We start from the raw sequence: 24,035 nt of genomic DNA on the forward strand, positions 1-24,035 counted from the left end.
GAAGGCCCCATGAATCTGGGAAGGGGGACAGGTAAGGAGGGACAGGACAGGATGTTAACACAGGAGGGAACAATAGGGGTGGACAGAGAATCAGAATATATTATATGCATGTGTAATTGACAAGTAGCAAAACTGATCCATTTTTTAAAAGAGAGAGCCCATTTTTATCCTGAAGACTTGTTTTCTGTGTGACTCCAAATGGCACACGAGATGTGTGCCATGGAGAGAGTCCCACGTTTAACAAAGTCCTACCTACCACTTTGAAACTTTCAGTCAGAATGCTGGCTCTTAATGCCACATTTGAGTCTCAGGAGTCATTTTCAGTATCCATCTTGGTTTACTTTTCCATGTTCTGGTGTATGGTGTGTGGTATGTGGTGTGTGTGTGTGTGGTGTGTGTGTGTGTGTGTGTGTGTGTGTGTGTGTGTGTGTGTGTGTGGTGTGTGTGTGTGTGTGTGTGTGTGTGTGTGGTGTGTGTGTGTGTGTGTGTGTGTGTGTGTGGTGTGTGTGTGTGTGTGTGTGGTGTGTGTGTGTGTGTGTGTGTGTGTGTGGTGTGTGGTGTGTGTTTCCAAAGCAAATAAGAACAAACACTATCTAGGAGAGGTGGCACACACTTGTGTCGCGGCACTCAGGAGGTAGATATAGTAGGCTTGGAAATTCAAAACCAGTCTGGTCTACATAGCAAGATACTAGATAGATAAATAAATAGAAAGAATTGAAGAGAGAAAATATGGTAGGATAAACCGGCATCATTTTAAGTTCTTGTCCTTCCAGACTTTTGGCCTTCTCTCCTGAATCTGTTCCAACTGCTTCTGGAAGCTTCTTAGCTGGACAATACCGAGTCACCATGGCCCCTCTATTATGAGAAGTCATACAGGAAGAGTCTAGGTTTATTTTAATGGGCTCATTTAGGAGTCGGACTCTGGATTTAGAACCAGAAAGGGAGGTAAGCGTTCCTGCTACACCTGGGAAGCAAGAGGACACATCTCATGTCTCTGGCTGCCTGGGCTAGAGGCCATTGTCATGGCAACAGAAAACATCTTCTAGGGAAGCTGGGGCTTCCTTCTGTCTGGAAAACTCTATGTTCCCAAAGGGGAAGAAGGGAAGGGGAAAGGAGATAGACACAGTGGACCCAGCAGGGGTGCTGGAGGGGATGAAAGGCCATACCACGCCAAAGATGTGTGAGATATACTGCATGCTGAACTGCTGGTTCTGTGGTGGCCAGTACTGCAAGAACGTATCCACGTCTACTCGGAGTTCCTTCTGCTCCTCCTCCCCAAAGTGCTCCACGTGGTTCTGCAAGTCATCCACTGACACCAGGCAGCCCTCTGTGAGCCCAGTGCCCTCTCTCTCCACCCGCCACATGATGCGGGCTGCCAGCCTGAGAAGAGAGGGAGGACAGCATTAGGAAGGCCTAGACACACTCTTCATTCATTCATTCATTCATTCATTCAGCAAGCAGCAAGCACCAGTGCCTACTGCACGCTAGGCACAGTGTCAGGGACAGACTTCTATCAAGATGCTTCCTGCAGTATGGAAGATTTCAGTGAACAAGGTCATTTTAAATAGTGCCAAATGCTGTGCAGAAAATAAAATAGAATGACATGAGAGAAGCTGGGGAGGGGAAGCCAAGTCATCAGGGCAGTGTGAACCAGCAGATGTATCTGAGCAGGAACTGGAGGACAGAAGCCAAGGTCATCAGGGCGGTGTGAACAAGCAGATGTATCTGAGCAGGAACTGGAGGACTGAGGAGCCGGCTCTGGGGGTGGGGGTGGGGGTGGGGGTGGGAATGGGGGTGGGGGTGGGGTGAAGGAACAGCAGACATGCCACCCTGGAGCCCAAAGCAGAAAGAGCAAGAAAGCCCAGGTGACTGAAGCATAGAGGACAAGGAGTGGAGACAGAAGGTAGTTGGACAGACAGGCAGGAGCCAAATCACACAGACTCTGGGACACAGAGACAAGATTTAGGTCTTAGGCCTATGGAAAGCAAAGCAGAACAGAATAGGAGATAGGAGGAGATCCTAACGACCTTAGAGTCAAACTGAGGGGTGTACTTCACCCCAAGGCCTTCCGTGTTAACTGTTAGGTGGTAAGTTGCCACAAAATGAATTCTGTGTCCCAGAGACCCTTGGTTTCACACTGCTGCCTGGGGATTGGTGGTCCAGGCAGACCTGCTCCTGCGGGGAGAGATTTCTCCTCTTGCTTGGCACAGCCCAGGCCCTATTTCTTTCTGTTTGGGTCAGAATTATTCTTAGAAATGTGCCCTTCTAGGCTTTCCAGGTATCTGGGATGGAAAAGTCTCCACACAGAGCCCAGGGCAACATGGGGCAAGATAGAGTTCAAGATAAAGTGTGGGAAAGATCAGTAGCTTCTAAATCCCGGGGATATGGTCCCAAGGAAAGAGGGGACAATGGGTGACAGATTTCAAGTCAGTCAGACATTAGTCAATGGGAGATGTCCAGTGGAAAGAAGTTAGGAGGTGAATTTATTGTGGGTCTTGAAAACTATGACTCCAGTAGACAGGACAGGGAGCCTGGGGAGGCTCACGGAGCCGGAGCCTGGAGATTCCTAACGTTCCCAGGAGATGAGGATTCCTCCGTTCTTGACTGTCACACCCTGTAAGCCCTGCAAACGCTTTCTATTACCACTGTCCTCTCCCACTTCGCTGCAGTCAGTCTGGCTTCCTGCAGGCCTGCCCACACCCCAGCGCCAACACCTTCCAGGAGAGCCACCAACACTTGAGGGCCCTCCGCGGGAACTCTCATACTGGGCCTCAATGCTCCTAGCAATGGCCCCGGCCCCGTGTGGAGCTCTGCGTCCCCAACGCCGGTGCAGGACTGCAAGAAGGATCATTGTAAAGTGAGCTCAGTGACTTAGACAGTCTCCTCTTATAAGAGACACAAGCTGTTAGCTGCAGCATGCCTTGTCAGAGCTTCACTTTCACTCTTGTTCCCTGGAGAAGACAGAAGCCCTATTTTTTCACAATGTGTGCTTTATTGAGGAGCTATGTGGGGGTCTTATGGGCCTCTCTAGGAGCTACAATTTGCAATCGGTGGTATAGACACCCAGTGTCCCTCTCAGGTCTAAAGGAGTGAGCAGAATAAAGGACCTGAGACATTAGCACCCAGCCTGGCATCCTGAGGCCTGGGAATGCTGGCACCTCTGCCATCCCAGCCTGACATCTCCAAGTCCTGTCCTGGGAACCAGCTCTGACCTGATGTTCTCGTTGGGCACCTTCCCGTATCTCTTGATGGCAGCACACTCGTTCTTGTGGTTCAGCCAAGCATCCTTCTGGCACGTGCGATCGCAGTAGTGGGCGAACTTGCACTGCCCGCATCGATGAAGCTTCTCCTGCCTCTTGAAACAGGTGTGGCACACGAAGTTAATGAGGCTGAAAATGCAGAGAGAGGGAAATGAAGACAAGAATTGCTGGGGCTGGATGGATAGCTCAGCGGTTAAGATCAAATATCGCTCTTGCAGAGGAGCCAAGTTTGGTCCCAGCATTTATGCCGGTGGCCCGTTACACCTGTAAAGCCAGCTGCACAGGATCGACGCCTCTGGCCTTAAAGACCACCCACTCTCATGCCCATACACAATACGCAAAATTAAAAAGAAAAATATAAATCATTTTTTAAAAGAGGGGGTGCCTTTGCCCATATTTTGTTGCAAATAACACATTATCACAAAATAGGTAAGCCAGAGAGAGACAAAGATGGAGACAGAGAGACAGAGACAGAGAGAGACAGAGAGATGGAGAGAGAGAGACAGAGAGAGAGAGAGAGACAGAGAGAGAGAGAGAGAGAGAGACAGAGAGAGAGAGAGAGAGAGAGAGAGAGAGAGAGAGAGAGCCTGGTTGGATGGCACACCTGCAATTCCAGCCCTCAGAAGGCCAAGGTGGGGGTGGAGAGTTGGAAGCTAGCCTTAACAACAAAAGGGATAAAGAAGACAGATTTACTTTAGTTCATAGTTGAAAGTGTCTGCTAAAGAGCTAAGTCCATCCAGAAGAGGCCTTTAGAATGAGACCTTAATTTTGAAAAGTGAGAGTCTAAAGTTGAGAATGATAAAGACCACATTCTGAGCCAGAACTGGGACCAAGCTCCCCCATCTGCAGTAATATACCCACTCCATGTGCCCTGCTGTGGCTTGGGTAGCGTCTAAATGTGTCCCCATGGTTAAATGTGTGAGTTGTAATCCCACTTACAAGTATTAAGAGAGTGGAAACAATTAGACTATGTGTCCTGAGGTGGAGCCTTTGGGAGGCAGGGTTAATGAAGACATCAGAGGGGAGTACTCTCCCACATACTCATTGGGACTGGGCTTGTAGCTTAGAGGTACAAGCTCAGCACAGGCAAGGTCCTGGGTTCAATCCCTAGAATAGCAACACCACCAACCACCCAAAGAGAGCTGCAGAGACGGCTCCATGGATAAGTGTTTGCTGCCAAACCTAACAACATGAGTTCAAACTTTAGGACTCACATGGTAGAAGGGAAGAACTCCTGCAGACGTCCTCTGACCTCCACATTTGTCACACACACACACACACACACACACACACACACACACGCACGCACACGCACACACGCATGCATGCACGCACGCACGCACGCACACACACACACACGCACACACACACGCACACACACACGCACGCATGCACACACACACGCACACACGCGCACACACACGCACACACACACACGCACATACGCACACACGCACGCACGCACGCACACACCCACGCATGTGCACATGTACATGTCCTCGTGAGATTAGACACAAAGTCTAATTTTAAATGTAATTTAAAATGCCTTCAAATAATCAGTTTTAAGAGGAGAAAGGCTCACAAGGGCAGGCTTTAACTCATGGCTTTGGAGCTGTTGTCTGTGGTCAGTTGGCCCCTTACTTTTAGGCCTGCATCAAGATAGTAAATCATGACAGAAGTGTAGGGCAGAGGAAGCCAGCTTCTGGGAAGCAAATAGAGAAAGAGCTGTGTCCAGGATCCTGCTAACCCCTTCACCGCCGCACTTCCCAGTGATTTTAGTTCCTTCCATCAAGCTCCACCTCCTAAAGAATCCACTACTCCCAGTTGTACCAAAGGCTGGAACCAAGCCTTTAATACATGGGTCTTTGGAGACAATCAAGATATAAACTGTAGAATTCTGCTGTGCCTCAAAGGCTCGTGCCCAGCTCATGAAGAATCCAAGTTACCTCCATGATAGGTTCTGACAAATATTTCATTAAGATACTCAGCATGCCTCACCACCAGAAGCTTGTTCGGGACACTTGGTTATCTAACTGGAAGTGGAGGGTTCACATTTCTTCTAGCTGCTTTCAGTGTCGCATTCCACATGGTCAAGGTCATTTTGAGCTGTTTGGTCATCTTTTATAAAAGATGTATCCTGAGTGTGGAGTCATCCAAACGTCTGAGAGCCTGACTTGGTTAGGGAAGGAAGAGGAATAAGTGTCTACCTCTGACTCAGACCACAAATCTAAGTCAGGAAGGCATAGGAATGAGCCAGGAAAGGGTTTGAAGAGGGTGGGTTAGATGTAGGCACAGTCATGCTGGCTGTCAGTTATTACTCTGCAGCTGTCTGTTCAGGGGCATCCTACGACTGCTCTGATAGATTATTTCCAAATGGATATTCTAGAACACTCTAATAGAGTCTCCTCGTGTTTCTACTCACATATGTATATTCTGTATCTAATGCATTAAATTGTGTACCTATATTTTGTACTAAACAGAAATATTATAAAACACAATTCCCAGACAGGCAGCGGTGGCGCAGGCCTTTAATCCCAGCACTTGGGAGGCAGAGGCAGGTGGATTTCTGAGTTCGAGGCCAGCCTGGTTCTACAGAGTGAGTTCCAGGACAGCCAGGGCTACACAGAGAAACCCTGTCTCGAAAAAACCAAAAAAAAAAAAAAAAAAAAAAAACCCACAATTCCTATCACCGTCTGTGCCTAAAATGTTAAGTACTAGAGGCTGTGGGTATAACTCAATACATGCTTTCAATTTTTTTTTCAATAAAATGTAATGGATGTTGAGATGGCTCAGCTGATAAAGGCACTTGCTCCTAATCTGATGATCGTGAATTCCATTCCTTGGTCCCACATGGTAAAAGGGGGGAATCCACTCTGGCTGCCTGCCTGCCCCTGACCTCCATATGTCTGGCACGTGAGACCTTGTCAAAAGGAAAACCCAGACCAAACCTGGACTGCTCCCCTGGAAACCAGAGGTGTTTTTACAGCCCCATTTCTCACTGTTACAATGGCTGCTCATTTATTATCTACGTAAAATACCAGAGTATGTAGTGTCTCAGGGTTGGTGTTATGCCCTGTGACCAGAGCCTGCTTGAACAGTTCAGAAATGACTCAAGTGGACGCATGTAGCTGAGGTCACATTGTGTTAGGGGGTGACATACATGTGAGGGTCTGTCGAACTAACTTCCCAGGGGGTGGGGCAGAACAAAATTTTCTAGGATAAGTAATATGTAAAGGTGGTTATGTGAAGTTCGGCTGACAATTACTTGGGGCATGTGCCCACTGGTTAGGATATACTATTGTTTGGCAACAATATTAGAATCACTGGCATGTGGTGATTTAAAAACAGGTTGACCAGCAGAGGCCTGCCCACCACCGCACATCACCTTGGGGTGGAAACCAATACGATGAGCAAGTGTGTGGTGGAGAGAGGAGGGAGAGAGAAGCAGCACAGTTGTGCACTATAAAGAGAGAGAAATGGAGCTTTGATGGAGATGAGGGAAACCCTGAGGTGAGGGACAGCCTGAGGTGAGGAACAGCCTGAGATGAGGAACAGCCTGAGATGAGGGACAGCCTGAGGTGAGGGACAGCCTGAGATGAGGCCAGCCTGAGGTGAGGGACAGCCTGAGGTGAGGAACAGCCTGAGATGAGGGACAGCCTGAGGTGAGGAGGGACAGCCTGAGGTGAGGAACAGCCTGAGATGAGGGACAGCCTGAGGTGAGGAACAGCCTGAGATGAGGGACAGCCTGAGGTGAGGAACAGCCTGAGGTGAGGAACAGCCTGAGGTGAGGGACAGCCTGAGGTGAGGAACAGCCTAAGATGAGGGACAGCCTGAGGTGAGGAGGGACAGCCTGAGGTGAGGGACAGCCTGATGTGAGGACAGCCTGAGGTGAGGGACAGCCTGATGTGAGGACAGCCTGAGGTGAGGAACAGCCTGAGATGAGGGACAGCCTGAGGTGAGGAGGGACAGCCTGAGGTGAGGGACAGCCTGATGTGAGGACAGCCTGAGGTGAGCAGCCTGCACTACCATCTGAAGCCATGGTGATGTCCAGGCTGTGCTGCACCAGGGCTACGTCTGGGTTTGTGGGCCTGCTGCAGCAGGGGTCTGAATCTATGTCCATGGGCCATGTTATCACCATAGGTCATGTGGACGTCTGTATCTGGGCTGCCACATTAATGTCCTAGAGCTAAGCCCCTCACTTGGGCAACGCTGGAGAGCTGGCCCCAGGAGTTTGGGTTCAAGAGAGCTGGCAGGCTGACCAACGCAGCTACCACCCAGGCCCAGATCCAGGGCTTTGAGTTGGCCCACCCCAACATCTACCCCATCTATGAACTGGAGTGTGTGAAGGGGCCATTCCTGCAGAACCAAAGCTGCAGGATCTCCATGACACAGGGTAACAAGAGGAGTCCTGGTGAGAATCCAGTATTAACAGTGCAGCAGAAGCCAGAGGCCTCAAACCTCACCAACGACTCACTGCAATGAACATTTGCAAGAAAAGCTGTGTGGACAAAAGGCTATAGACACATTGTGACACTGCAGCTTCCACAGTAAGGTTTCTTTGCTTTGTTTTGTTTTGTTGAGTTGCACGGGCAGAGGCTGACATGGAGGGATCAAGAAATAAGTAGGATTGGGGTGCATGATGTGAAATTTACAAAGAATCAATAAAAAGTTTAAATTTTTTAAAAAAGATTTTTTATATATATACAGAGTTCTGCATGCATATATGCGTGCACAGCAGAAGAGGGCACCAGATCCCATTATAGATGGTTATGAGCCACCATGTGGTTGCTGGGAATTGAACTCAGGACCTCTGGAAGAGCAGCCAGTGCTCATAACCTCTGAGTCATCTCTTCAGCCCTAAAAATGGTTTTAATTAAAAATGATTGACTTTTAGCTGGTTTGATTATTTTTGTAATTTGTTGTTTTGTTTCGCTTTCTAAGAGATTATGTGTTTGTGTGTGCCTCTGTGGGGCTGTGTGCACTAGAATCCAGAGGCCATGCATGACATCAGATCAGCTGAGCAGACGTTGCAAGCATTTGTGAGGCACATGATACGGGTGCTGGAGACTGAGCTCCGGTCCTCAGCAAAAGTAGTCCACATTCTTAGCCACTGAGCCATCTTTCCACCTCATGCTTTGTTTTGTGACAAGGTCTTATACAGCCCAGACTAGTCCCAAACTCACTATATAGATGACTTCAAATTTCTGATCCTCCTGTTTCAGCTACTAAGTGCTTTTTACTTCTGTGCTAAAGGTCCCTTTGCTGTACCAAGAATGAATCAGATGTCCTGCCCTGCCCTGTACTTCTTTGGTCCACACAACCTGTGGCTGGCTGGGATAAAATTTCCCAGACTGACAAAGAAGGAAGGAATGTACCTTAACTGGCACTTGCCTTGGTGCCTATGAACTGACTTAATACTCTTTGAATAAAGCACAGATGCAAAATGATATGCTTGCTATGAACTGTAACTATACTATATTTCTAGAAATAAGCTCCAGCTGCATGCCCCAATGTCTTCAGAGTCACTTTGACCAGGAGAAGGCTGTGACATATCCTTGAGGTTCCTACGGTAAAATCTTCACCTATGGCTGAGTAGCCAGGAAACATCTACAATCACTTGCTAAGCCTTCAATCAAACTCCCTCCCAGCTCAAGAATATTTCCTCATTGTGCTGGTTAGTTTTAACTGCCAACTGGACTCAACATAGAGTCACCCGAGAAGTGAGCCTCAGTGAGGAAATGACTAGACCAGGTTGGCCCGCGTGGATGTCTGTGGAGGACATCGTGATTATTAATTGATGTAAGGAGACCTAACCATTGTAGGCGATGCTGTTCCTTGGGCAGGTGGCATCCTGAACGTATGAAAGAGGAAACATCTCGCTGGAAGCAAGGGTGTGTTTACTCGCTTTGTCTTCTCTCTTTGACTGTGATGTGATTGAATTCCTGCCTCGATTTTCCTGTAACCTGGACTTCTTAAGCCAGACAAACCCTCTTCCCCTATGTTGCTTTTGGTCACAGCAACAGAGATGAAACCAGGACGTCCGTCATTTTATCTCACAAGTTTCTGTGCAAAAAAATCAGTTCACCGTAAGAAACTTTTCATAAAAAAACAAATGCCATCAATTTGGGATGTCTTTCTTTCTCATTGTGAACTCAAATGTGAACCACCAAATGTTCCCTCTGAACTCAAGATATGGCTTAAATTCTATTCCACAATTTTTCTTGTGCTTAGATCCACGCATGAAAATAAAACAAGGGACTGGAAAGATGGATCCGTGGTTAAGAGTACATGCTGCTCTTGCAGACGACCTGAGTTCAGCTCCCAGAACCCACCTTGAGCAGCTCACAACCACCTGTAACTCTACCTGCAGGGGACCTAACACCCTTCTAGCCTCCACAGACACCTGCATACCTAAGGGGGAGAGAGAGGGAGAGGGAGAGGGAGAGGGAAGGAGGGGGAGGGAGGGGAGGGGAAGGGGGAGGGGGAGGGGGAGAGAGAGAGAGAGAGAGAGAGAGAGAGAGAGAGAGAGAGAGAATAAAATATAAGACAAATGAGCGAGCTCTACCAACTCCCTTCTGACTTGGGTCTCCTTGGGAGAGCAGCCTTGCTTTTATTACCACAGCTGCCACCCTTCCTCAGCTGGGACCCTGGGACTGGGACACAGGATGATGTAGAATGAATGGTACTTCTCAGAATGGACTCACATGCATCCTCAGAGATCTTGTTTAAAATTCAGATTTTAATTCCAGATCTGGCTGGAGCTCCGAGACTTTACCTTTCTTACTCCTGAAGACACTTGGCAAGAAGTTAGAAAGGAAAACAGACAAACAAAAACTCAATCCTGTTCTTTCTGGTTAGGGCATGCTGAGAAATGCTAAGTAGACAGGAAGGGGAAGTTAAGACAGACAGAGGGATGGAGGGAAAGGAAAAGGGAAAGAAGGAAAGAAAAAGGGAGTGAGGAGGAAGGAAGGAAGGAAGGAAGGAAGGAAGGAAGGAAGGAAGGAAGACACAGTCCTCTAGTTCCCACCTTTCTGTTGCGGTGGGAATGTGACAGGTCAGATCTGGACTTAGTTGAAGCTGGATTCCACTCCTGACTTCAGTATCTACTACCTACATCACTCTGAGCAAGTTCTTACTTTTCTGAGACTATGCTTGTCCAGGCCAGCTGGACAATCAAGTGGGACCCTTAGACCCTGTGGAGAGGACTGAAATGCATATGAAAATAAAAAGGCACAGCACGTCAAGAAGTCTGATCAAGCTGGCAAAATTTTTATTGTTCACACCGGTTATATACTCTAAAAACAGGATATGGGGAGAGATAGGAAAGGAAAGAGGGCTTTGCAGGTGGAGGAAGCTGGGTGCAGCTGTGGGGGTCTAAGTTATTTTCACAAAGCCTTGCCATTACCAGGGGTTCTAAAAACATCTATCTAGCAGGATGTTGGCTAAATCTAGAGATCAGGAGGAAGGGTTACTAAGGTGGGTTGCTATGAGGCCTTGTTTGAGGTTCTGAGAACTGACAAGTGGATCATGGAAGGTAAGCAGAAAGAAGAATAGTAGATAGGAGAGCCAAAGATGAGTGTTTGCCAAGAGTAAGGCCTTGCCATGGCTTCCCACATATGCTTCCTGATGTGAAAATGCAAACAGAAACAACTGCGTCTTGACAGCTTGTATGCCTATAACTATTGCTTCCTATTACTGAAAAAAAAAATGTTTTACAATATATTCTGATCACATGTTTCCTCTCTCCCACCTCCTTCCCCCCCCCCGCCCACCCAACTCCATGTCCTTTCTTTCTCCCTCTCTTTAACACACAAAACACCAAACAAACAAAGAAGTTCACAATATAATAATAAGTATTATTATTACTATTAATACCCCCCAAAACACAAAATCAGAAACTAAATTTTAAAATTAGACAAATGGTTAGCAAGATGACTTCTCAATTCGGAGCACTTGTTGCTCTTGCAGAGGACCCAGGTTCAGTTCCGGAACAGCATCCACATGTGGTTTACAAACATGTGTAATTCCAGGTCCACAGAATCCAATGCCTTCTCTGACCAGTGGAGTCACCAGGCATTCACATCATGAATCTCATGTACAGGTAAAAATACAAATACACATAAAATAAAATACATTTTTTTTCCAATTAAGCAAAACGAATATGGTAAGGCCTCGTGATCCCAGCATTTAGGAGAATGAGATAGAAAGATTAAAGTGAATTTGAGGCCAGCTTGGACTGTATAGTGAACTTCAGGCCATTATGGGCTACAAAAGGACACTTTGTCTCAAAAAAACGAAATGAATGGTAGCTGAGTTGGCACAGTGCTTGCCTTGCATGAAGAAAGCCTACATAAACTGAGCATGGTGGTGAACCCGTTTGTTCCCAGCATAGGAGGTCAAGATCACCATGGGACATAAGAGACTCTGTTTCAGAAAACAAGTAAGTAAATCTGTGTCCTGGGATTGATTAAATGTTATATGAGTGACCTATTACTGGATCAAGACCCAAACACTGCATATCCTGGGCATGGTGGTTTGAATGAAAATGCTCCTCTTAGGATCATATATTTGAGTATTTAGTCCTCATCTGGAGCTGTTTGGGAAGGATTAGGAGGTGTGGCCTTATTGAAAAAAGTATGTCACCGGAAGTAGTCTTTGAGGTTTCAAAAGCCCATGCCATTACAAGTCAGCTCTCTGCCACCTGGTTATCTCAAGACCTCAGCTCCTGCTCCACATCGTTCCTGGTGCCTAATGCCATATTCCCTCCCATAATGGTCATGGATTCTAATCCTCTGAAACTGCAAGCCTGAAATAACCTCTATACTCTCTATGAGTTGCATTGGTCACAGTGTCTTATAATAGCAATACAAAAGTAACTAATGTAGCAGGATACTTATTCTGCTACATTGTATTTTCAGTGGAGCTTGGTGATTAGGCCATAGAAGAGGAAGGGGAGGGGAAAAAGAGGAAGGGGGGGAGAAATAGAGGAAGGGGAGGAGAAGGGGGCTATCAGCCATGGAGAACCACAGATGGGTCAAAAGCTGTCCTGAGTAGCAACTTCTATCACAGGTTAGATATTGGGTAACAACTCTATTGTGTGAGCATCTTGTTGACTGAGCATTTCTAATATATAAATCCTTTAGATAATCATTAAGCTTTAAGAGTCTCATTTCTATTGGGTACTGCAAGGATGGCAGATACTGTCTGGGGTTCAGCAGAGCTTTGTGGATGCAGCCTGGGGGATTGGCAGAGCCATCCCCAACACTGGCATCTTGTGGGTGCCAGGGCCTGCGCATCTAGCTAGCCAGAGTCCCGGTCAGAGCCAAAGATAGTGTCATAGACCTGTAATCTCAGCACTCAGGAGCTTAGGGCAGGAACATCAGAATTTCAAGGTTGTTCATAGATAGATAGATAGATAGATAGATAGATAGATAGATAGATAGATAGATAGATAGAGTCACTTTTAGGTTGCCCTGGGATATGTGAGACATTGACTTAAAACAAACAAAAAACTTCAAAACTCAATCACAAGAAAAAATTTAATCAAGAAGAAAGTTATAAAGAAGTTCTAGGGCTGAAGAGATAGCTCCAAAGTTAAAAGTACCTGCCTCTCTTCCAGGGAACCAACCCCAAGTTAGTTCCCAGCACACACATCAGAAAATTCATAACCACTTGTAACTCCAGCTTTAGGGGATCCCACATCTTCTTCTGGTCTCTGTAACACACACAAGTGGCATATTCTCTCTCTCTCTCTCTCTCTCTTTCAAATAAAAACAACATATGAAGCTGATGAGATATAGCTCAGTGATTAAGAGTACTCTCAGCTCTTCTAGAAGATGTAAGCATTTCCTGGCACCCACATCAGGCAGACTACAACTGCTTGCAATTCCATGTGGCATACATATACATAGATGCAACAGATAGGTAGATAGATAGATAGATAGATAGATAGATAGATAGATAGAGGAAGATAAAATAATAGAGAGGTGATTGGTAAATAACAGATATATATATATAGATGATATATAAATTAGAAAGATTAGATAGCTAATAAATAGATGATTGATGGCTAAAGAGAGATGATACATAAATTAGATTAGCTAGGTAGATAGATGATGTGAGAGAGAGAGAGAGAGAGAGAGAGAGAGAGAGAGAGAGAGAGAAATTTTCCAGTTTTTCTATTGTCAGGTGACCCAGAGTTAACTGGAGTAACAAGGATAACAAGTGTAAAGCAGGTGCCAAGCCACCCATCTCTGGGTACAAGTTCCACAGACATATGTCTGCTCTGCCCATCCAATGTCTCATGGCACGGTTGAACCAGGGAACTCAAGTCCTCTCTCCTCTAGCATCCACAGGAAAGGCAGCCATGGGAAAGGAAGTCAACTGGGTAGGGGAGAACCACAAAGACAGTCCCCTGACAGAAATACCACACTACCACCCTACCCATTACTTCCACCCAGTGATGGAGTGTGTCTAAAGGCACCAGATGCCCAAATTCCTGTTGGATTCCAGGGGAGGAGAAAGGGCGCTGACTTCAGCCAGGTAACCTTCAGCAAGTCTTCTGCCCCCTCCATCTCCAACTTCCTGTCCACACAAGGTAGTCATTCCCATTTTCACCAAACTTCACCATTCTCCAAGTGATGTTTCTAGCCACTCCTTCTAACTATTTGTATATTTATTTTATGTGTATGGATTTTTGCCTGCATGTGGACTATGTAGGCACTATGTGTATGCATGGTGTTCACAGGGGTCAGAATCCCTGGAACTGGAGTTACAGACTGTTGTGATCCACCATGTAGGTGCCAGGAATTGAACCCAGGACCTCTGGAAGAGCAGCAATGAGCCACCTCCCCAGAACTACTACTCTCCTTCTAATTAGCTCTTTAGAGTGCCAGTGATCATTGTCCTAACAGGAGCACCCGTCTCTTAAGTCTCTGCTCCCCGCCACTGATACCAGAATACATGGAAGAAACTTTTTTTTTCCAGAGCCCTGGAATACTCTCTGCCCTGGAGGAAAGTTTACAGTCACTCTTCACTCTGCAACCCTGTTCTGGGTTCTGTCATCTGTCAGAGTCAAGAGGATTAGAACGGCAGCTGTGTGACAGCTCCTTATATGGGAATAGCGAGCCATAACAGATAAACACAGAAACAAGGGCTGTGTATGGTGAATGAACAGTCCTGCAAAAATACGATGGATCCAATAAGGTTGAGCCAATGCTTTTGTGTCTCCAATGTGCTTTAAAAAAAATGAGCCTGGGGGCTAAGGATGTAGTTCAACTGGTAGAATGTTTGCCCAGCATGCAGAAAGTCCAGTCCAGAAGCATCGGGAAAGCATGGCTACAGGCAGGCATGAGGACTGAAGCAGCAGCTGAAGGCTCACATTTTGAAACACAAGTGAACTCCAAGTGGAGCACCCCTTTAAGCTGCCTCTAGTAGCATGGCTTCCTCCAGCAAGGCCATGCTTCCTACGCCTCCCAAACACCATCAGCTGGGGACCAAGTATTTAACTGTCTGAAAATATGGGCGACATCTCATTCAAATCATCACGAGGGGTCTTAAAGATAAACAACACAGACACTTTGCTTCCCAGGAGACCCCAGGCTGAGCTGGCGCATAAACACATATAAAGATGTGGGTGAATTGTAACAAAAATCTAAGAAGGGAGACTTTACTCCCACCAGGTTGAGGGAGGCGAGGCATCCAGAAACTCAACCCACCAGACTGGAGAGAGGCATTGTTCTAATCCTGTAAATGTGGACTCAGAGAAGGTCGAGGTCTTCTGAGAAGATGCACTGATGGAAGTCAAAGGCTTGAGGACCGGTGGCATGCAGACACATGTAAGAGCATGAGCTCATAGGATGGCCCATTCTGGGACACGATGTCAGGGAGGTAATCAGACTGTGGGGACAGACTGTGGGGAACATCTTTGGCCTGTAAGCCAAGGGTGGTGTCATTGCAGGCATTTGCAGAAGGGAATAATGCAGTCAGAGTAAATGAGCTCCTTTTGCTGTCTGGTGACATCATCCAGAGGTCTGTGTCATCCTAGAGGCATTTCTGGGCCCAGGTTTATACTGACTATTATATACCTAGGAGCAAGTCAGGCAGCACAACTTCCTTGTTCAAGTTTAAGGACAGTCTGGCTGGCTGGCTTTGTTAGTCTTGTTCTCTTTGTTGAGACAGTCTCCTTGTAAAACCCAGGTTGGTCTCAAATGTGTGATCTTCCTGCCTTCACATCTCAGATACTGGAGTTATAGACTGATATTGCCAAGCTCAGCCGTGCATGTGTACAGGTGCATGGATGAGTTCGTGTGGCATATGCATGTATGTCGCTGTGGAGGTTCTGTCTTTTGCTATGTGTTATAACGCTAAATACAGGTCCCCCAAGGCCTGGCTGCCCCCAGGGAAGAGAGAATCCGCACATACAATTGCTCCTATTTAAATAGTTAATTTAAAACTATTGGTTTAAAAACATGCTTACAGTCTAAAAGCAGGGTGGAGTGGATCCCAGGGCTCACTGCCCAGACTGTCTAAATGCAGCGGTGAGCTCCAGGTTCAGGGAGAGACCAAGATGAGAAGGATGGTGGGATGGCTCAGTGGATAAAGACACTTGCCAAACAAGCCTAACAACCCAAGCTCTACCTTCGGAGTCCACAATGGTAGGAACTAACAGACTCCCAGAAATTGTTCTCTAGGAGTGTCTTCTGTGCTTGGATCATGGCAGGATGGATGCACCCACATTCACAGAGAGGGACACGTAGACACACATACACACAAATAAAAAAATTAGAAAACCATACTGCCAATTCGCAAGGGTTTTCCACAGCAGCTCTCCCAGGATGAGATGCACACACCCATATGCACACCTGGACAAGCCTTGCTCTGGAGCTGATGTCTTCATCTCAGGTTCAAGTCACTCAGAAAAGTGACCTCATTCTGCCAGAGATTCATCATTTCATTCTGTAACCCCACGCACTAGGGAGGCACACGCAGCAGGATCTAGAGGTCCAGGACAGTCTGAGCTACATAGCAAAGCCCAGACTCAAAATATTAAAACACAGAGCCAGACACAGTGGCACACACATGCAGCCCCAGCATTTGGAGTTAGAGGCGGGAAGATCAGCCAAGGCCATCTTCCACAACACGGAGCCCCAGGCCAGCCTGAGCTCTGAAAGGCTTGTCTCCAAAAGCCAGTAATGAAATAAAATGTCAATTATTTCCAAAGTTCTTAGTTTCATTATTATTTAATAAAATTCTGCAATATAGCTCACAGCAGTTTGTGCAGCATGTCAGCATAGCTTGTCTCTGTGCCCAAGAACGGCTAAGTAAAAGGTGTAATTCTACATCTATTGCAGCTTGTTCTCAGCAAGTTTAAACATCAAGGAGAAAAGCTTGAATAATTTAGCAAACACTTATTCCATTTTCTGAACTAATTGCTCGAGAACTTCTCTAATCCTGTTATTAAATTATTTCCATTTATAATATCTCTTGTCCAGCACCACCCACTCACCAGCTGTTATCAGACTAAAAGTCACATGTGTGCTACTGTAAATGGCAAAGCTAACCCTGTCTCTCCCACAGGCTCGCATAGAATACACTGACTAAAAGCCCAGATGTCCCCAGGGGCCTAAGAAAGCTCATAATTGGTTTGATTTTCAAAAACATCCTGACTGACACTGATTTCTTTAAAAGTATTTGTTTCTTGTGTCCCCCCCCTTTCATTTTACCCCACACAGAAATATGCACAGAGTCTTAGCCAGAGTTATTTGGGAAATTGTCAAATTTTTCTTTAAAGAATCTAGAAGAATCTCTGGTCTGGGTCGGTGGTATAGCATCTGCTAGCATGTGTAGACATTGCCTAGCATGGAGGGAAAAAAGAATTTTAAAAAATCCAGTAACAGCCCTTGCTTCTTAATATATTTTTGTGATGAACTGAATTAATCTAGAATATTTATATAATAGAGTATGGCTGTAGGGGCCTGGCAAAGGTCTCTGAAATGTCCACGTCTTAATTCCCACAACCTGGTAGTGTGTCAAAAGAGACTTTGCAGGTGTAAGTAAAGTGAAGAACTTTCACACTACAGAGAGCTCATTAGTTCAGAGCATTTGTGTCTCTTGCAGAGGGTCTAGGTTCAATTCCCAGCACCCACATGACAACTCACCGCTGCCTGTAATTCCAGTTCAAGGGGACCCAACACCCTCTTCTGAGCTCCATGGGCGCCAGGCATGCACCTGGTGCACAAGCACACATGCAAACCAAACACTCATGTGCATAAAATTTAAAAATATAAAAGATGAAGAAAGAAATGTGTGAGCCGTCTTCCTACTTAGGAATAGCCTCTAAAAGCTGGAAAGGGAGAAAGAATAGAATCATCACCCCATTTTAGACTCCTCACCCAGAAAGTATAGAGAATCGTGTTGTCTTAAGGTCGCCTGGGTTATGGTAGTATGTTACACCAAAAAAAAAAAAAAAAAAAAAAAAAAAATTGATTTATTATTGTAAGGACTTTCCCCTTTTTAATCACATGTATATTCCTGTTTTTAAGATTTTTATGTAGTGTGGTGTGTATGTGTATTCGAGTGTGATAAGCACAGATGTTCAGGGGTGAGTTCTCCCCTATTGTGGTGATTATGATACTTACAGTAAAGACAGTGATTGTGATGATGCTGATGGTGGTGACAGTGATTGTGATGATGCTGATGGTGATTGTGGTGATAGTGACAGTAGTGACAGACAACCAGAGAGGGGAGGGGGAGAGGGGGAGAGAGATGTATCTCCCCTCCTTGCCAAAGCCCAAGTCACTATTCAGAATAAATCTATTCATCTTCTCATTCTATTTGATACAAAATTAAGTTAATTTGCTGAACATAAAAAATTAACAAGGGCAATGACAATAGGAACTAAATAAAAATGAAGAATCATGGGACTGGGAAGCTGGATCAGCCAGGAAAGTGCTTCATCAGAAGAAAGAGGACCTCAGTACACATGTCAAGCCCCCATAGAAACAAATCCCAGCACTGGGGAGGCAGGGACAGGAGGGCCACTGAGGTTTCCTAGAAATCAGTCTAGCTGAGTAGGTGAGTTCCGTGTTCACTGAAAAATCCTATCTCAAAAATAGCACACACAGGGGCTGGAGGGATGACCCGGCCGTTGGGAGCCCGGACTGCTCTTCCAGAGGATCCGGGCTCAGTTCCCAGCACCCACACGGCAGCTCACAACTATCTGAAACTCCAGGATCTGACACCCTCACACAGTCACACATGTAGGCAAAACACCAATGCACAGAAAAGGTAAAATAAAAAATAGTATAGAGAGAACCAAGGAAGACTCCCAACTAAAGCTTCCGGCCTCCAACCCACACAAGTGTGTGCACACTCCACACGTGCATATACATAAACACAAGAACTAAAAAACAAACAAACAAGAATGATGCTGAAAACTTAGGTATCACTATACAGAGGAGCACAGTAAGAGCTGCCAAAGTGCTTGCCCAACAGAGTATGACGACTTGAGTTCGAATCCCAGGCCCCACATGAAGTTAGACGCCACTGCACATATCTGAAAATTTAGCATCTCCTAGAGATGAAGACAGGAGAGTCCTCAAATGCTCCTAGACCACTCAACTGCCAACAAAAGACCCTGGTGACTCTTCAATCCCAGAACTCTGGGAGGCAGAAGAAAGAAAGCTGAGCTGAGTCCAAGGCCAGCCTGCTTTACAGATAGCCAGGGCTACACAGAGAAAACCTGTCTTGGACCAACAAGACAGGTTTTCTTCTTGCCTCAGAGAAGGTAGAAGCTTAGGTTGTCTATTGAGCTCCACACACCAGCAATGGCATGCCCTGATGCTCTGCTCACACTCACACCAGTGATGGCACACCCTGCTCACACTCACACATGGCATGCACACAGACTCAAAGGTAAACAAAGAAGATGTTCAAGTTATTAAATGGAAAAAAAAAAGACTTATAGTAAAAGCTCTGCTGTGTAGCAAAATGAATAGAAGGAAGAGTCCAACATGCTAAGAACAGAAATTCTCTGAGGAGAGCCAGGCGTGGTGGTGCACACCATTAACCAGAGTTAAGTAGGGATAGGCAGAGTTGGTGGATCTCTGTGAGCACTAAGACAGCTGGGCTCCATAGTGTGGCTGGTCTTAGGAAAAGAAGAGAACATTTTACTAGAAACCTCCACTCAACTCCAGAGTCTGGAGACAGAATCTGGCTGGACTGACTCTGGAGACTTCAAGGTACATAATGGGTGGCGGCAGGACCAAGAGAGCACCTGCCATCTGGGTGTGCTTGTGCTTTTATATTTTTAACTCTAAGTCTTATACCATACCTGCATTCAGCTCACGTACACATGCATACACGCATGCACACACACACACACACACACACACACACACACACACACACCACAGACTCCTCTGAAATGATTAGTGTCACTTGAGGTCCTGATTACTCCTTGGATGGTAAGCTGCTTGCCCTGGTTAATTGCTGTTTTCCTGAAAGTCTCTATAGGTGTGGTGTGGAGAAAGGAGAATTTAAATGCTGTCAGTGTTATCTCTAAAAAGAGGCACCCATCCCCCATGGCAGCTGATCCTGTAACTACTCCCCCGAAGCTTATCAGAGGCTGTCTTAATTCAAGCCACATGAACACCAGACAGGTCACTCCAACTGTGGCTCAGAAAATACTATCATTCCAACATAACCACTGTGTATTGGGTTGAGGGAGGGAAGTTTTTAAATAAGGACTAAGTACTATTCCTAAATTTTGAAAGCTCCACATAGACAAGGCTATAGGGACATGAGAACAGACCACTGTAAAGCTGAAAACAGAAGCCCTTTTCTAGTTGCACCCGTACTTGTGGATGCGGAAACACATTTTTAATTCCAGGAATATTTGATTTTGTGAGAAATAGAAACCCATTAAATGTCTCTTAACTGGAAAATAAGTAAAATGTACATATATTTATAGGGTGGAGTATTTGCAGCTGTAAAAATTCATATCCCATGTAGTTTGTGAATAAATATGGAAAGCTCTATGCATAGAATAAATTGATCTTTGAGGATTTATAAAATATGTCAGGACAGACAAAATGGCTGGGCAGGTTAAGGTGTCTGCCCAGAAGGCTGAGGATCTGAGTTCAGTCCTAGGACCCATATGAAGGAGGCGGAGAATTGACTCCAAAAAGTTGTTTTCGAACCTCCATATGTACACAATGGCATGTGCACACCTACATACAGGAACACACACACACATACACACACACACACACAATTTCAGTGTAATAAAAACAAATGAACTACCTATAGACAGACTCATTGTCCTCACAAGGATAGGATCGGAAACGCTGTTTAAGGAAAAAAGCAAACTCTAACTTGACCCCTGAAGCATGATATCATTTCTATAAAACCAACAAAGACAAATTGTGGCTACCCACCCAGCTTACCTAGTGCAAATCAATGTATGAAATAATACAAGAATGTTGGTTTAAAATAAAGCACAAGTTATCCCTAAGGTAGACATAATATTTGTCTACCCTATCTCTAAAAGTAAGACTCTAATATTTGGAATATTAGAGTAAATGGATTCGTGTATTACTTATAGTTAAAACTAATTTCTTAAATTTTCATACATGCTTTATATTCCAATGGGTTTGTTGGGTCTTTTAGGAACTAAAAAGAGGTTTTTTTTTTTTGTAAGAAAATGTTACCTGCTGTACCATACCCACCCATCCACAGCCAGCACGGCCTCTCCCCAAGTTCTGTGACTAGAAAAAGTGTCTAAAGGCCCCTGCTCAGCTTTGTTAGAGACAACAAATCCTTCCAGGAAAAAAAAAATGCCAGCAGATAGTTATCAGAAGTGCAATTTGAAGGACCAGCAAGATAGTTCCGTTGGCAAAGTTGCTCTCTATCCAACAAAGCTGACTACCTGAGTTCAGTCCCCTGCAGGGTAGAAGGAGAAAACTGACTTCTGAAAGCTATCCTCTGGCCTGTCCACATGCACTGGGGCAAGTGTATGCTCCACACAGGAGCATGTGTGTGTTCTGTACACACACACACACACACACACACACACACACACACACACATAAATGTAATAATTTTTAAATTAAAAATTAAGGAGCCCATGAACTTCATTCCTTTTTCTGATGACTTTGGAAGCCAGAATTTGAGAGCTTGGCTCCCTCCTTGACATACCTGTCAAAAACCACTGCAGAATAAGCCCTCTCAGCAAAGATGACATCCGCAGCCCAGAATTCCTTCGTGGCCTTCAGACCTCTGCCTTTGCCCTCGGAAGTGAAGACCTCCACATTCTCCATGTTGCCTATTGTCATCTCAGAGTCTGTCAGGCCCTCGAGGTGGCTCAGTCACACTGAGCCAAGCCTCTGTCCTTGATGCTCTTTAGCTCCTTCCCTAAAGAGCAGGGCTATAAATGGACTGGCCACCTCCCCTCCCAACTCCTCTCCAGAGCTGGGCCCTCACCCCCCCCCCACCACTGTGTCAGGAGGGAAAAGGCAAGTGAACAGTGAGTGACCTTACAAAGGTCTCATTCATCACCCAGAAAAGACGCCAAGACAGAAAATGACCACAGGCTAGTGTGGTCCTGACATGGAGCCTGGCAGGTTTTGAAAACCTGTTTAAAGACACTCTGCATGTTCTATGTTCTGAACTGCAGTCATATTCAGCTTGAGTTGAAATCAAGAGCACTTGGTCAGTAGGATATTTTTAGCCTCCAGGTGCCTCTGACAATCAAAAGGAGACAACTGGGGTGGACAGAGAAAAGAGGCGAAGTAATAACGGCTGCTCTGGGACCCTTCAGCTGTCAGATGCAGACTTTCTCAATTGAGATGGGCCCCTTGCCCCATCCCCACTCAAGTGTCTCCCCATGGCAAGAAATAAATAGCAGAAGCTAAAATGAGCCTTTTGCCATATATGTAGCAGAACTCTCGGGACTCAAGGGACATCCTATCTCTCCAGTGTCAGCTGTGTCTCTCACAGCAGCCCACCGCCTGGCATGGAAGTCAGACGTTCTCAGCATCACTGATGATGCAAGAGAGCTGGATACAGAGAAGGCAGGCTTGAAAATAACAGTACCATCACCAAGACCTTTCTACCAAACTCCCTCAAGCATGTGTCTGCTGCCAGGAAAGTATCAACCTGCTCTGTCCTTCCTCTCACCAGGAGGGCCAACATTCGAGGCATGGTTCTAAAATCCCCCCAGTTCTTGGCCAGCTGGCTGATCTCACTGAGGTTGAGAGAAGGGCCCTTGCAGATTCTGCACTGTGGCTTAGCTTCTGTGTAGTATTTTTAGTTTCTGGGTATGTTTAGATTCTGGATTGTTATGGTATGCATGTGACCTTCACAGTCCAAGTGTGAGAAAACATAATTGAATGGGGAATAAAAAAAAGAAATAAAAGGAGGTGCACATGACTACTCTCAAAGTGAAGGAGATTTTATTGCAGGTGTAACGGAGAAGTCCAGGCTGATTGTGGCCTGAAGACTAAACTGAACTATGAAAAAAGAGAGCAGGAGGGAGAGCAAGACAGGGGCTCCTGACTGAGTGGTGGCCTGAGCCCAGAGGCCAAGAGATCTGTATAGCCAAACTGCCTGGGTTATACGGGGACCAGGCTGGGGGAAGGGAAGTGGAAGCCCAGTCCTGGGAGGGAAAGACTTAGGATTGGGGAATTACAGAAGTGCTGGAAGGAGCTAGAGGTACTGAGTGAGATTTGTCCTGGGTTTAAGACTTAACAATAATCAGTACTGCATTCAGAAGAGTCAACACATCGAAGATGATTAGTTCATCAGACCTGCACCCTCACAAATGAATGAATCCATTAGCAAGAGAATGGATTCCTGCTAAAAAGGATGAGTTTGGCCTCTCCCCATATTCTACCCACCTTCTGTCATTCTGTGATTCAGCAAGAAGGTCTTCATTAGCCTCCAGAATCATGAGTCGATACATTTTTGTTCATTATAAATTACCCAGTCACCCCCTGGCAATGGGAAAAGAGACACCTTGTTGGTGTTGGTGTTCTTATATCAGTCAACAGATGACAGTTCTTCGTTGATCAAGCATCCTAGCTTAATGCCCGGTGTGATGGTTTGAATATACTTGACCCAGGGAGTGGCACTATTAGGAGGTGAGGCCTTGTTGGAGGAAGTGTGTCACTATGAGTTTGCTATTACCACCTAAAGATGGAACCTATGAAACAAGGGTGGTAATCTCTGCGTCACTGTCGTGGTGAGCAAAAAATGAGGTGATATGTGCAAGGACAGCACAGGTCTTGGCATTTCATAAAACAATCATTCTTCGGTGATTTGCTTTACTTTATTTACTCTGTCATATCCTCTCTAAGTCATCAGGATGTACCAGAAGTTCTGTGTCTTCAGCTAAACTGCATGGCTCAAAACTCCTTTAAGCCTTGGAAACCCACCCAACCCCCTTGTCAGACAGTGTGTCTTAATTCTTAGAATACCAGAGCTAGAGAATCTCAGCGATTTCAGATGTATCCTAATGAGCAAAACTCAAAGCTCCACACCCTCGCAGCTGTCTTAGTTCCTATTCTATCGCTGTGAAGAAACACCATTACCAAGGTAACTTTAGAAAGAAAGAATTTAATTCAAGAGCTTGCTTACAGTTTTGGGTGATTAGTTCATGATCATCATGATGAGAAGCATTGTAGCAGGCAGGCATGGTGCTGGAACAGTCATTGAGAGTTACATCTTATCTGCAAGATGGAGGCAGAAGGAGAGAGACTGGGCCTGGCAGAGGTT

The 24,035-nt window shown here is 45.7% G+C and overlaps 1 protein-coding gene across 2 annotated transcripts in view; it reads right to left on the reverse strand.

Moving 5' to 3' along the window:
• The window catches only part of Smyd1 (SET and MYND domain containing 1), a 48,166-nt gene extending 26,517 nt beyond the window's left edge, over window positions 1–21,649 (reverse strand). For both annotated transcript variants that reach the window (XM_034511800.2, XM_034511799.2), the window contains exons 1-3: window positions 21,459–21,649; window positions 3,213–3,389; window positions 1,167–1,380 (exon numbers count right to left, since the gene is read on the reverse strand). In XM_034511800.2, coding sequence (XP_034367691.1) covers window positions 1,167–1,380; window positions 3,213–3,389; window positions 21,459–21,595 — 528 coding nt within the window. In that variant the 5' untranslated portion in view covers window positions 21,596–21,649. The remainder of the gene's footprint in view (window positions 1–1,166; window positions 1,381–3,212; window positions 3,390–21,458) is intronic.
• Between the last annotated feature and the right edge of the window lie 2,386 nt (window positions 21,650–24,035).

The sequence above is a fragment of the Arvicanthis niloticus genome, chromosome 9, assembly GCF_011762505.2.
Source record: "Arvicanthis niloticus isolate mArvNil1 chromosome 9, mArvNil1.pat.X, whole genome shotgun sequence".
NCBI lineage: Eukaryota > Metazoa > Chordata > Mammalia > Rodentia > Muridae > Arvicanthis > Arvicanthis niloticus.